This window comes from Megalobrama amblycephala, linkage group LG2 (genome assembly GCF_018812025.1).
Source record: "Megalobrama amblycephala isolate DHTTF-2021 linkage group LG2, ASM1881202v1, whole genome shotgun sequence".
NCBI classification, from domain to species: Eukaryota; Metazoa; Chordata; class Actinopteri; order Cypriniformes; family Xenocyprididae; genus Megalobrama; species Megalobrama amblycephala.
This window is the reverse complement of record NC_063045.1, coordinates 7281255-7295522: the sequence shown is the minus strand read 5'-3', so window position 1 is coordinate 7295522 and position 14268 is coordinate 7281255. Positions and strand designations below refer to the sequence as shown.

The 14268-nt window shown below is 37.0% G+C and overlaps 1 protein-coding gene across 1 annotated transcript; it reads left to right on the top strand.

The window, feature by feature from the left end:
• The first annotated feature begins 1948 nt into the window (after nt 1–1948).
• LOC125262605 lies at nt 1949–4456 on the top strand. The gene is made up of 7 exons (XM_048181447.1): nt 1949–2563; nt 3172–3507; nt 3587–3643; nt 3984–4103; nt 4210–4248; nt 4336–4368; nt 4425–4456. The coding sequence occupies exons 1-7, from the start codon at nt 2509–2511 to the stop codon at nt 4454–4456; spliced, it is 672 nt and encodes a 223-aa protein (XP_048037404.1). The 5' UTR covers nt 1949–2508.
• The last annotated feature ends 9812 nt before the right edge of the window (nt 4457–14268 follow it).

The window sequence follows — 14268 nt, the reverse complement described above, 5'->3', positions numbered from 1 at the left end:
TCAAATCGGAAATACAACTGGATCAGTAAGCGATGCCATCACCATACATGGACCTGTGTAGCCGACAGAAGTACTTCTGTATAACGGTGACTGCTTCTTCATGTTTTATGGTGGTTGGGTTTGCTTCTGTGGTTAAAGTTGAGTTGAATTTTAAATTACCATACAGTTTATCCTGCAAAGAAGGGCCTAAAATAACACTCGAGAGTAAAAATCGGTGTTCGTGAGTATATGAAACTGTCAGTGGTCAGATGGCCGGTAAAATTTTTATGAATTCTGACAATGCAATGTTGTGAGAACATGAACGACGCTCTGAACAGTTGATGGTCAGTGCTGCATCATCATGAAAATGTAAGCCTTTCCACTGTAAATATTCAAGCACTAGAACAAGCAAAAGGAAATTCATTACTCACATGTGAGAAGTTTAACATCCCAAAAACCTGTGTCTCAGATAGCTGAACTCTCTTTCATGCCTTCATGTGCTTGAAGAACGGATAAATTCACACAAAATTGTCGAAAAATGCCCGTCTCGACCAGTATCCTAGTAAAGTCAGTTGAGAAAGAAAATGCGTGATCTGTGAGTGCATTCGGTCTTAAAGTGACAGTATCCTAATCCTGCTGCTGTGCTGTCTGCGATTTTAATGTTAAACAAACAACAAAGGGAGAAAAAAAAATCACTCACTGCTCTTGAACTTTAAAAAGGATATGAAGAATATTAAGTGTTATTTATTTAATTATCCTACTTTATTAAATTGTTGTACTTAAACATTTGTATCTTTATTGGATTGCATTATTTGTGCTATTGCTTGTGATATTATTTATTCTTATTTTATTACTGACTGTTTACTTGTCTTTAAAAATGTAGGCTATTAAAATTATATTAAGCTAATAGTTTTAGCTGTGGTATCAAAATTGGATTGTGAATTTTCACTTTATCATCCCAATGCACGGTGAAGAGGATAGTTTGAGTGGCCTAAGACTCTCCAAGGATCACAGCTGGAGAATTGCAGAGATTAGTTGTGTCTTGGGGTCAGAAAGCCTAAAAGAAATGGTCAAACTATGACCAAAATATTCAGTTGTCAGGCACGACTGGAACTTCAAAAGGGACCGGCTTCTATCAGATGAAAATGAAAAAAAGCTTTTTGGCAGCAAACCTGCCAGATGGCTTTAGAGCAAACAGGGATAAAAAGTACCCCATGCCCACGGTTTAATATACCGCTGGATCTTTAATGTTGTGGTCTTGTTTTTCTTCTTCTTCTATCTTGTTCAGATACATGGCATCATGAAATCTAAATCAAAAGGAGATTGAAAAAAGTATTGAATAAAAGAGTGCAAATAACTGTGGCCAACATGTTTTGGAGGAAAACATTTATTTCATAAAGAGATTTTCCCCACATTTTCGGTTCTTTTACTTCAATGGAAGGTTAGATTTGCAGATTTATTTTTTACAGGCTTTTTGTTCATATTTACCAGGGGTGCCAATAATTCTGACCACAACTGTATTGAAATAGCCTACATATGTTGACAGGTAGGTAGAACATTGTATCATTGCATTCAGACCGGACCATTGCATTTTGGTCCCGAGACTTCTACAGAAAATATTTAGACCACTTCTATTATCGATTGCTATCAGGATGTGAAAAGAGTTTCAACCAGTATAACAAAAGTATTTATAAAAGAAATTACTGACCCTACCTTTAATACTTATTTCAGTGTTAATGAAGGAAACAGTGATGTTTGAACATTTTCTGCCCTCTAGTGGACAATCTACAGGTTTGCTGTTTAAGTTGTATAATGTGAATTAGAACTGAAAGTTCAATTTCAGCCTCATTTACAACAAAATATGTTTTAATGCAGCTTTTTTTAATAGTAAAAAAAAATTGTCATATGAAGTTATTGTGTTGTATGTCAAGTAAACTGAATGCATATGCATAGAATGCTTAAACTTCTGTTATCCTTTTTATCCTGTGACATAATAATTGTCTTTGTAAGTGTAATACTTTTACCTCAAAGAACAAAAACCCGGGATTTTTAGTTTAATTCTGTTAAAAATGAAAGTTTGACATATGGATGGCGCCTACACACTTTCTTACACACCCATTCATTTTGTTAAACCGTTTGATTGATTGTCAGTGGCGTGTGCTGAACAATCAGTGTGGCATGTTTCCGGCGCTCGAGCTGCGTATCTACTGTGTTCGAATATTGCGACGTTCCAAAGAACTTACTTCCTAATTTTGATCGGATTTGTTGGCTGGATCGAATCTCTTTTCACAACATTGAAATTAAGAACTTGTTTTACTCGTATAAACGCTACCTATTGACTGAAATCGGTTAAATATGATAAAATCATCTGTAAAAGTGAAATTATGTTCATTATCGTCGCTGTCACTATATGCGGTTTAGCTGTTTTAGGAACGGTTGCGGTTCTGATTGGACGAACCGATCGAACGCTTTGAGACTCCACGGAAGTTCGAATTTACAATGAACATATTTTAATCATCTTTTACTCACATGTACAGAAATATGGAGATGTTTGTTGTATTTTTCGTTCTGTTACTCGTGGATGGTGAGTAGCTAGATTTAAATGTTTTTTTAAGAATAATTATGTTCACTTTACACTTTTTAAATGATTTAAATCTCTCTCTAATTTATACTCTTTTAGTAACATATTTTCAATTTCTGTATTAAAATCTGTTTTGTGGAGCTTAATGTAAAAAAAAATGTTTGTGCTGATGTCTGCCTGTCCAATATTCATCACTGCATTAACATTATTTAGTATTCAGTGATCTTACCTGTGAACTCTCTTATTCTCATAAACACCTTTCATTTCGTTGTTCCTGTATTCACAAAATATCCTATATGACTTGAAATGTGGCCTTTGAATAGGATTCGAAGTAGAAATTATTGACATGCATGAAGCTAAAACAGAAAACTTAAAATTTTACTCACCTTCATCTCAAACCAAACCCATATAACTTTATATACCCACCAAATGAGCAGTGTGTGGGTATTTTTTAATACCCACACACTGCTCATTTTCATGCAATAATGGTGAATAGAGTAAAAAGCAGCAAAATGAAGCACCATGAATTATAACAATATTAACTCTTAGACAAGACTGTGATTTCACTTGGATTTGGGCGACTTAAATCTCTAAAACGGTCTCTTCTGCAGGTGTGGTTGGCGTTACAGATGAAATACAGTCAGTGTCAGTGATGGAGGGAGAGTCTGTTACTTTATACTGTGATGTTACTGAAATTCAGAAAGCTGATCGTATACTGTGGACGTTTGGACCTGACAGCACTCGTATAGCTCAAATCAACAGATCGGTCAATAAGATCTCATTATATAATGATGTTCTTGATGGGAGATTCAGAGACAGACTACATCTGGACAAGACTGGATCTCTGACCATCACAAACCCCACAACTGAACTTGCTGGACTCTATAAACTTCAGCTTATTGGTGGAAAAGAGGTCCCGCCCAAGAAATTCAGTATTATTGTTTCTGGTGAGTTGATGCATTAGGTTTGTTTCCGTTGCATTGCATTATGGATTCATTACAGACTTAATTCTCTCATGTTTTACAGCTCGTCTTCCTGTTCCTGTCATCAGCACAAACTGTCCTTTATCATCATCTTCATCATGTTCATTGGTGTGTTCAGCTGTGAATGTGAGTCATGTGACTCTCTCCTGGTACAAAGGAAACAGTTTATTGTCCAGCATCAGTGTGTCTGATCTCAGCATCAGTCTCTCTCTACCTCTGGAGGTGGAATATCAGGATAAAAACACCTACAGCTGTGTGCTGAACAATCCCATCAGCAACCAGACTCAACATCTGAACATCACTCACCTCTGTCACACATGTGCAGGTATGACAGCGCTGATTTTTCATAGAGCTAATTAATATATGTTGGTCTTATTATTTCGTCAATAGCAAGTTTTAGCAGTTCTAATACTGACACGGATTCTCTCTTTCCATTATAGCACCAGGTTTGTCTGCAGGTGAAATAGCGCTGGTTTGTGTTTGTGCTCTGGCTGTGGCTGCAGGATTGTGTGGTTTTTACTATTACCATCAACGCAAGACATCTAAACAAGGTCAAGAGAGTATGGGTTGCATACAGCTAATTTAACTTTATTGTGCAAAATATAGTTTAGCAAGAGAGGTTACATTTACATCAAAGACATTATTATCTGTGTTTGTTTTCCACAGATGGGGGAACATTTAATAAGGACAGATATTCACAAAAAGGTAAGTTACTGTATGTGTGTACCTTAGTTGAGAGTTACTATGTCCAAAGGTGTCATGTAATGAAGTCTGTGATTTTGGTTAAAACAGGTGCAGTTCCTCTGTTGGTCGTGAAGCTAGACGGTAAGATATCATGTGGTTATATTGCAGGTTATTGTGAAGATAATGTCTTTGTTCAGCATATAGGGCATGTTGTCGTGAAGCCGATTAGCTCAGAAACAGCATAAAATAAAAACTGTCAGGGTATATCCCAGCTAACAAAAGTAAATGTTTTGCTAATGTCCATATTAAGTTATGAAATGTGTTTTTTAATGATCTCTGAATGTTTAAAACATCCATTTTTTCCCTGGTTTTGCAAAACTTAGAGCAAAAATTAATGGAACATTCTATTTTATAATTTTGCAAACAGTATGGAAATTATACTTTTGAATGTTCTCTGAACCATGATATTAGTAATTGTTTCTGAAAGTTGAGAGAACCTTGCCAGAACATTAGCTAAAGTTCTGAAAATGTTCCCTGTTAGCTGGGCATATACCAGAGTATTATAAGGTGGGGTTGAACAAATAACCGGAGGAGCAGGTTTATGGATTGTACTCAGGTGAAGGGTGTGACTGAGAGGAAAAGAATAGGTTGTAGGAAAAGCACATGGGAACTCCAAATCCATTCATGCAAACACACACTCTAGCAAAATGTCGCTGTTTTTTTTTTTAGTTTTTTTTTTAGAATAAGCAATTACTATGTAAATATATGAAATATCCTGGCTCTTTAGTATGGTAGTGAATGGCACTCACAATTTTGATGCCCAAAAAAGTGCATCCATCCAACATAAAAGTAACCCATATGACTCCAGGGGGTTAAAAAGTTCTTCTGAAGCAAAGTGTTGGGTTTTTGTAAGGAAAGTATCCATATTTATAACTTTATAAACTATATTAACTAACTTCCGGCAGACAGCCGTATGCATCGATTTACGGCAAAAAAAGGAGTAACCTCTGACGGAATGTATGATGCAGGACCATCATACTGCAGTTCAGACAAATAGGGCTGGGCAAGCTCCTCTTAAATCAAAATTTCTCATTCGTGACTGACTCTATCCTCTTCCGCGTTCGCCATTACGTCATGTGTCGGGTCAGAGGTTACTCTTTGGGCACAAATGGATACGTACGGCCGTCTGCTGGAAGATAATTTTTATAGCTTATAAAGATTTAAATATGGATATTTTTCTTATAAAACCCCATTGTTTCACTTCAGCAGGCCTTTATTAACCCACTGGAGCAGTAAGGATTACTTTTGGATGGCTTTAAAATCTGGTTCAAACTAGATGGACATTTAAGGATAAGGTACAATCATACCACTTATTACACTGTATTTCACCAAATAAATAAGTATGGGGAAAAGAGATATTGATTTGAGATGAAACTGTTTTAACCCTTAAATGCATGACTGTTTCACCAATCATTCTTACATATTCGGGTCTTTATCGACCCGGATCTATATCTAACACGGAAGGATCTCTGCCTGTCGCAATAATATAAAATGCCTCTGATTTTAGAGTAACAATTACAGAAGAATAAAATAAATTGTATTTTGTTACCTTTTGGAGCTTGAAAGGACTCCGTTTGTGCAGATGTTTTATGCCATCATCACTGTCCTCGTCAGAGCTCATTTCCCAGTAAATCCAGCAAATAATGGGCTAGTTTTATGTTTGAGGTCACAAATATGAGCCCATTTGCCATCTCAAACGTATTCTCAAAACTATACTGTATACGATTACTGCTGGTCTGCAGTAAATCGCTGAGCCATTTCATGTTTTTCTTATTATTTCGTTTTCTGTCTAGTTGTAACCTCAGCATTTTGTCCCAGACATTGCCATTGTACACTCATACACACCTCGGGTCGTTAGCGACCCTATACAATTTTTACAAAAAATTAATACAAAAATAGGCATTCTTTTATAATTTTATGATTTTTTTCTTGTTATATTCTTTATAATGAATTGATTGAGGAATACCAAGAAGGTTGATGTCTAACTTTAAAAAATGAATGAGGAGGAGGGTAGTGAATGAAGTATGCATTTAAGGGTTGAAATTGTACCTGTTAATTTCACCTGGATGAGCCTGTGTTATCAGTTTTTCCTGGTTGTTATCAAAAACTTATCGCTGGATGGTGCAATTGACCAATCAGAATCAAGTATTCCACAGAGCCTTGTAATAAAATGTAATTAATGTTAAGTGTAGAAAGCGTGCAAAGCAAATACATTTATTTGAATAAATTTTACAGTGTAATTTATTCCTGTGATCAAAGCTGATTTTTCAGCATCATTACTCCAGTCTTCAGTGTCACATGATCCTTCAGAAATCATTCTAATATGATGATTTGCTGCTCAAGAAACATTTATGATTATTATCAATGTTGAAAACAGATGTCCTGCTTTGCACTTCCATTTTTGTGGAAACCATTTTTCATGATTTTTTGATGAATGGAAAGTTCAATGAACAGCATTTATTTGCCATTTGTTTGTAATATGTGCATTATACTGTATACACACGCATATTTATTATATATATATATATTTTTTTTTTTTTCCTTATATGTTTTCATGAGATTCTATCAAAGCTATTTTATATGAACACAATATTAGGAAGGTGGTCATAATGTTATGCCTCATGTTTTTACATTTTGCACCTACGTGTAATTAAATCTGTAATTTATTTGTTTTGCAATACTACAACAACATTGTACTTGCATCAAAAAATAAGTGCATAGTAGTTAAAGACACCTAATATAAAGAGTGACCCAGTTTTGACCCAATGCTAATTATTTTCCAGGTAGTACAACTGTGCATACTGAAGCTCTGTGTGTCTGTGTTTGTGCAAATCAACTTTTACAACAGACTAACATGTGTTTGTTTTCACCAGGAGGGGACACGTCTAATCCGAAGAGAGATTTGCCAAACAGTAAGTTATCATATAACTGTGAGAGGATTTATATGGTTGTACCTTTCAGACATCAAACACCATTACAAAGAACATTTAGATCTACATTTATTCATTTTGTTGATCCTTTTATCCAAAGCAACCTAAACAGTTTACTCTAAGTAGGGAGTAACATGAGAAATGCTGCACTGCACAACTGTCCAATTGCTCAGAAAAGTACAATCTAATGAAGATCTAATGAAGACCTCCGGGTCCTACTCGCCTATCTGGCCACCGTTACACTCACCCCCTAAACATCACTCCCATCCGGGTCACGGCACCAATGTAACCTACGGGTCCTACTTACCCCACTCTGTGTGGGCCTCGAACCCGGGTCTCTGGTGTGGGAGCTGGGTGCACTAACAAGGAGGCTAAAGACAGCAGCCTCTGACATCAGTCGCTAACGTGCCTTGAGATCAGGGGAGTGAGGTTTACATGCACAGCTCTCTCTAGCTGGCCTCCGTTACACCTGGAGAGCTCCATTTGTGAGGTTCAGGATGGAGTTTGATAGTGCTGAAGGCTGCTTGGAAATAAATAAACAGGGCTTCGACAGCAGATAGCGAGGTCGATGTATGAGAGAAAAAAGTGTTTGGTGTTGGTTAGAAGAGGTCAGAGGGGTTAGAAGAGCACCTTTGATGGGGGGTTATTGCGGGCCACAGCGCATGTCTGTCTGCTACTCCACTGGTAGTATATGTAAATCGACAAAATTTACTCGTTCTTCGTGTCACCTGGACTGAGAAATTAACTTTTATTTGTCAGCAAAAGTCCATTGGATGACACAAAACAGGCTTTCGTGAAAACTACAGATTATACTTTAAAGGTGCCCTAGATACAGTTTTTACAAGATGTAATATAAGTCTAAGGTGTCCCCTTAATGTGTCTGTGAAGTTTCAGCTCAAAATACCCCATAGATTTTTTTTTTATTAATTTTTTTAACTGCCTATTTTGAAGCATCATTAACTATGCACCAATTCAGGCTGCGGCCCCTTTAAATCGTGCGCTCCCTACCCCCCGAGCTCTTGACTATAATACAGTGCATTTACAAAGTTCACACAGCTAATATAACCCTCAAATGGATCTTTACAAGATGTTCGTCATGCATACTGCATGCATGCGTCGGATCATGTGAGTATAGTATTTATTTGGATGTTTACATTTGATTCTGAATGAGTTTGAGGCTCCGCTCCGTGGCTAAAGCTAACATTACACACTGTTGGAGAGATTTATAAAGAATGAAGTTGTTTTTATGAATTATACAGACTGCAAGTGTTTAATAATGAAAATAGCAACAGCTCTGTAGTCTCCGTGAATACAGTAAGAAACAATGGTAACTTTAACCACATTTAACATTACATTAGCAACATGCTAACGAAACATTTAGAAAGACAATTTACAAATATCACAAAAAAATATCATGATATCATGGATCATGTCAGTTATTATTGCTCCATCTGCCATTTTTCGCTGTTGTCCTTGCTTGCTTACCTAGTCTGATGATTCAGCTGTGCACATCCAGACGTCCTATCCTTGTCTAATGCCTTGAACATGAGCTGGCATATGCAAATATTGGGGGCGTGCATATTAATGATCCAGACTATTACGTAACAATGGTGTTTGAGACTCACTGTATGTCATTCCCATGTACTGAACTCTTGTTATTCAACTATGCCAAGGTAAATTAAATTGTTGATTCTAGGGCACCTTTAACATTTTTTGCAGAACAGTTATACTACTCTTTAAACAGTGCTATCATAAAAAGGAACACTATGGCATCTGTTTCCTTACCTGTACACAATGCCATTTTGCTTCAGAGTTTTTCTTCGGCGTGTTCATGGTCATCCAGTTTGAAATGTTGACTACAAACATAGAGGTTTTTCAGATTTTCTGTCACACCGTTCTCTGCATATTTACGATACTTTGCAGCATTTAGACGCTGCCTACAACACGCTGGATCCTTCACTCAAACCGAAAGTAACTTACTCCGCTAGAATTTACTCTTTGAATTCTTGCACCCAGGAGCAATACAAGTTGACACCATTATGACTTAAAGTTTGCAAAGAAGTATCACCTACTAAAGTAAGGCTGTATTTGACTGCCGTAAATGTATTCTTAGCAGACTAATTCTATCTTGTCTCCACTGACTGCTTTAGAGTCTTACTCAGATTGACTTGCAGGCGAGAATTTTTTAATTTAGTCCAGAATTTTTGACAGAACTGTCTAATTTCATGTTTATCAGAAGCTGGTCATCTTCGGGTGTTTTATCCATCACAGTGGATGAGTATGCATGTAAAGGAATTTACCATTTCAGGATTTCTTTCCTGTCTAGAGAGTCATTTCCAGGTCTATAGATAGGACCATATCCTCTTTTTCTCAGACATGTCCTGGCCAGGATTTTTAATTGCCTAAAATGTTCCAGTTTTGCCTTTGTTTTCATACTTGCTGAAGATTATGACTGAAACAGGAACAGTGGCGTGCACAGACCTCCGCGCAGAAATTGCGTTCTGGGGGCACCTCGATACGACCTAAAAGGGCACTTTCATGATTAAAGGGGCAGGGGCTCAAGTCATTTTAGGCAATTTAGAAATCCTGGCCAGGACATGGACACCGGGAAAAAGAGGACATATGGTCGTCACCCTACTATAGTGGAACTTTAGAGTCAGAATGAAGCTGAAATGATCACCAGTGTATGAATGGGAAACTAAAACACAAGTAAATTAAGTGATGGTGAGCTGTTTTAAACAAGTCAGTTGAAGCTAGGAGTGCATGACCACAAACGGACCCACAACTACAACACAAATTTGTGTGGGGGGTTATCACACAGAGAGGAGAGTGGTGTGTTTTGCAAATATTACAAATAATCAAACCTGTTTGGTGGGAGTTTGCTTGGGAGAAAGGGTGTTGCTGTGTCCTCTGGGCAAATCCAGGTTTCGATGATGAGCTTTACTGACAACTGACTGGCATTTCCACAGTCCCGTACAAAGAGAGCGATGAGGAGGTGCAGAGAGACTGCAGACTTGTTGGATCATGTTGTACAACAGCACAGCGCTTCCTCTGTGACATTTGTCCACTGTTTCAAGTTTTTTGAAAAAAATACTTCTTTTAAAGGGATAGTTCACCCAAAAATGAAAATTTGATGTTTATCTGCTTACCCCCAGCGCATCCAACATGTAGGTGACTTTGTTTCCTCAGTAGAACACAAATGATGATTTTTAACTCCAACCATTGCCGTCTGTCAGTCAAATAATGCTAGTGGATGGGAACTTCTACTATAAGAGTAAATAAAACTTGCATAGACAAGTCCAAATGAAACCCTGCAGCTCATGACGACACATTGATGTCCTAAGCAGAGGTGGACATTCCAGGGGTCAGAAAGTAAAAGTCCTGCCATATTTTTATCTCATCCACTGAAGCATTAATGAGATAATTAAGTGATTAATTGAGTGATGATTGAGCATTATTGAAGACACCTGATGATAACAAGCAGAATCACCAAAGGAGAAAATCACTATTTTAAAGTTACCATCATCGAGGTCAGGGTTTGTTTTAGTTGAGCTCTTGACCCTTGCCTTTTTAGTATTAGATTTTAGTTTTAACTGCATTAAAACCAACCAGACAAGCAAAGTTAAAAGATGATCAGGTGGTGTTGGTTATGTTTTCTCAAAATAATTATTTGATCTGAATCACTGAACTCATTTAGAGCTCAATCTCTGAGTTAGATTTACATTATTGATTACAGCAGCACTGTGATTCTACTGAAGATCAGCTTATACAATACAGAATTTTTTTTAAAAAAAAAGTTGTCCTTATCACAAAAAAAAAAAAAAAAATCTTTTAGGCACACACAGACATCAAGAATCAGCCTGTGAATCTCAACAACGGTGACAAGAAACATATTCTGATCAACGGATCAACTCTGAACATTAGAAAACAAGCTACTAAAAAGTCACAGAAAAACAGCAAAATTTTAATAGTGAGAATAAATTAAATTACTAAGACAATTTAGCTCATAATTTATTCATACAGCAATGCATGATGGGAGCCATGGATGAATTTTGATTGGTGGCTCCCAGAATGCACTGCAACATGCTTTATGATGGCCGCCACTGTTGAGATTCACAGGCTGATTCTTGATGTTTGTGTGTTTAAATGAGCTCTGTTTTTTTTTTTAAATCAGAACTCTAAAAAAAAAAAAAAAAAAATTGTATTGTAAAAGCTGATCTTGTGCTGCAGAATCACAGTGCTGCTGTAATCAATAATGTAAATCTAACTCAGAGATTGGGCTCTAAATGAGTTCAGTGATTCAGATCAAATAATGTTTATGTAAAAACATAACCAACAACACCTGATCATCTTTTTTCTTTGCTTGTCTGTTTGGTTTTAATGCAGTTAAAACTGCCTAAACAAAATCTAATATTAAACAGTCAAGGATCAAGAGCTCAACTAAAACAAACCCTGACCTCGATGATGGTAACTTAAAAATTGTGATTTTCTCCTTTGGTGATTCTGCTTGTTATCATCAGGTGTCTTCAATAATGCTCAATCATCACTCAATTAATCACTTATTTATCTCATTAATGCTTCAGTGGGTGGAATAAAAATATGGCAGGACTTTTACTTTCTGACCCCTGGAATGTCCACCTCTGGTCCTAAGACACGAAACGATGAGTTTGTGCGAGAAACCGAACAGTATTTATATCATTTTTTACCTCTAATACACCACTATGTCCAACTGCATTCATCACTCGATTCGTTTGGTCTGATCGCGCTCTGACAGCGGCAGTGATGTCTCGCGCAGATACTTCAATGAGAGCGAGACATCACTGCCGTTGTCAGAGCGCGATCAGACCTTACTAACGAGTACTGCATGCGGTTGGACATAGTGGTGTATTAGAGTTAAATAATGATATAAATACTGTTCGGTTTATCGCACAAACCGATCATTTCGTGTCTTAGGATATCAATGTGTCGTCACGAGCCGCAGGGTTTAAATTGGACTTGTCTACGCAAGTTTTATTTACTCTTATAGTAGAAGTTCCCATTCACTAGCATTATTTGACTGACAGACGGCAACGGTTGGAGTTAAAAATCATCATTTGTGTTCTACTGAGGAAACAAAGTCACCTACATCTTGGATGCGCTGGGGGTAAGCAGATAAACATCAAATTTTCATTTTTGGGTGAACTATCCCTTTAATGAAATTTGATATGCATGATCTGGAGACCCAACATTTTTTTCTGCAAAGAAAAAACTAATTAAATGCTGTCCTGTTGTCTTGTGTTCTGATGCCTGGTGTTTGCGAACACAATTGTGGTTCGATCTCCATCTGAAAAACTGTTTCTGTATGTTCTCCAGGTGTTTTTGTTACAGAGGATAAAGTCACATCAGTGGTAGTTATGGAGGGAAAATCTGTCACACTACCCACCGAGATCATTGAAATACAGGAAAAGGAGATGATATGTTGGAAGTTTGCTGATTACAAAGAAGGCAGTTGTGCTAAATTTGTTGTCATTGCTACACTGTATAAAGCAAACAATGAGGAGCACCCATATAATAGAAAAATTCTAAAATTCAGAGACAGTTTGAAACTGAACCACAAAACCGGATCTCTTACCATCACTAACATCACACCTAAACACTATGGACATTATAAACTACACATCACCTGCGAGGGACAGATGACCATTCATACATTCATTGTTGCTCATGTGAGTAGATTGAGTCTTTCAAAGAAATATTTTAGTATTCAATAAAGAATAGTTTTATCTTCTTGATGCAGTTTTCTGTCAGAGCGTCATATTTCATTGTGAATAGTAAAAAAACATTGAAATGGGAAGACTAATTTAATTTTTAGATTGATGGGAACATTCAAATACTTTCCCTTTTTTTTACATTGTATGCTTCTTTATTTTCTCACAGGTTCCACTGCATAGCAAGTGGACCCCAACCCTGAGGAGACAAACCTGCCCTTGATCACAACAGATGACCTTCCAGTATACAATCACTGGAATATCATCCACATTTGAATTCCACTGACTAAAACAAGAAACATTTTTCTATTTTTTTAAACATCGCTAATGACAAAATACCTTATGCTGGGTACACACCACAAGATAATCTGGCTGATCTCGGGCCGTTTTTTCCCCTTCCAACAATCCTAGATAATATCCCGATTATCTTGATGGTTCTACAGATTATCTAGGTGTGAGGTGTCTCGGTACACGATCCGTTCTACGCATGCGTAGTAGACTCTTTAGAAAACGCACATGCGCAAATGATAATTATCTTTCTTCATGTAAGTGCAGATAGTCTTGGTAGAAATGCATGTTCCTTATTGTCTTCTGTAAACAACATTGAAGGGGTTATTTTCCTCGTTTAAATTATATAGATATATATTAGCCTATATAGACCCATACTAATACAAAATTACTCAACTTAAAAGTTTACTATTAGCAGCTTTTAATAAAAAAAAAAACGACACAAACCGTCTTTGACAATACTACTGACCTCAGACCAAAACACGGCAAGTTAAGTAAGTTAAGCCTTATACCAGCAATGAATCGCAAAGGAGAATATGGAGGAAACTGATCATGTATGTTCATGTAACGACTCACAACTCCTTTATTATTTTGGATTGGCAACCACGTAAACACATCGTAATGCATAGCGTAAGCTACATTTAAAAGCATCAAAATAGACCCGCTGTTAAATGTTATACACAATACTAACGTTACACAAATATGCCACAAGTTGTGCCGCCTTGCCATCAAGTGTTTCATTAGTAGGTACCGATAGTGTAGGAAAACCGTGACGTTTTCTACTACGTAATCTGTAAGAGATCTGAAAGGTAAGATGGAGAGAGGTTATCCCTAAACCTACCCATCTCCACCCCCTAGATCTGGATCCAACTCCTCCCACTTAACATATTCCTAAACTTATGTTCACAGTCGGGATTCTGGTTGAAAATCTGTTCATGTCTGGTGTGCTGTCATTGTCACATCACGGCACACCACACACTATAGGAGCAAAACGGTTAAATCTAGGATTTTATTGT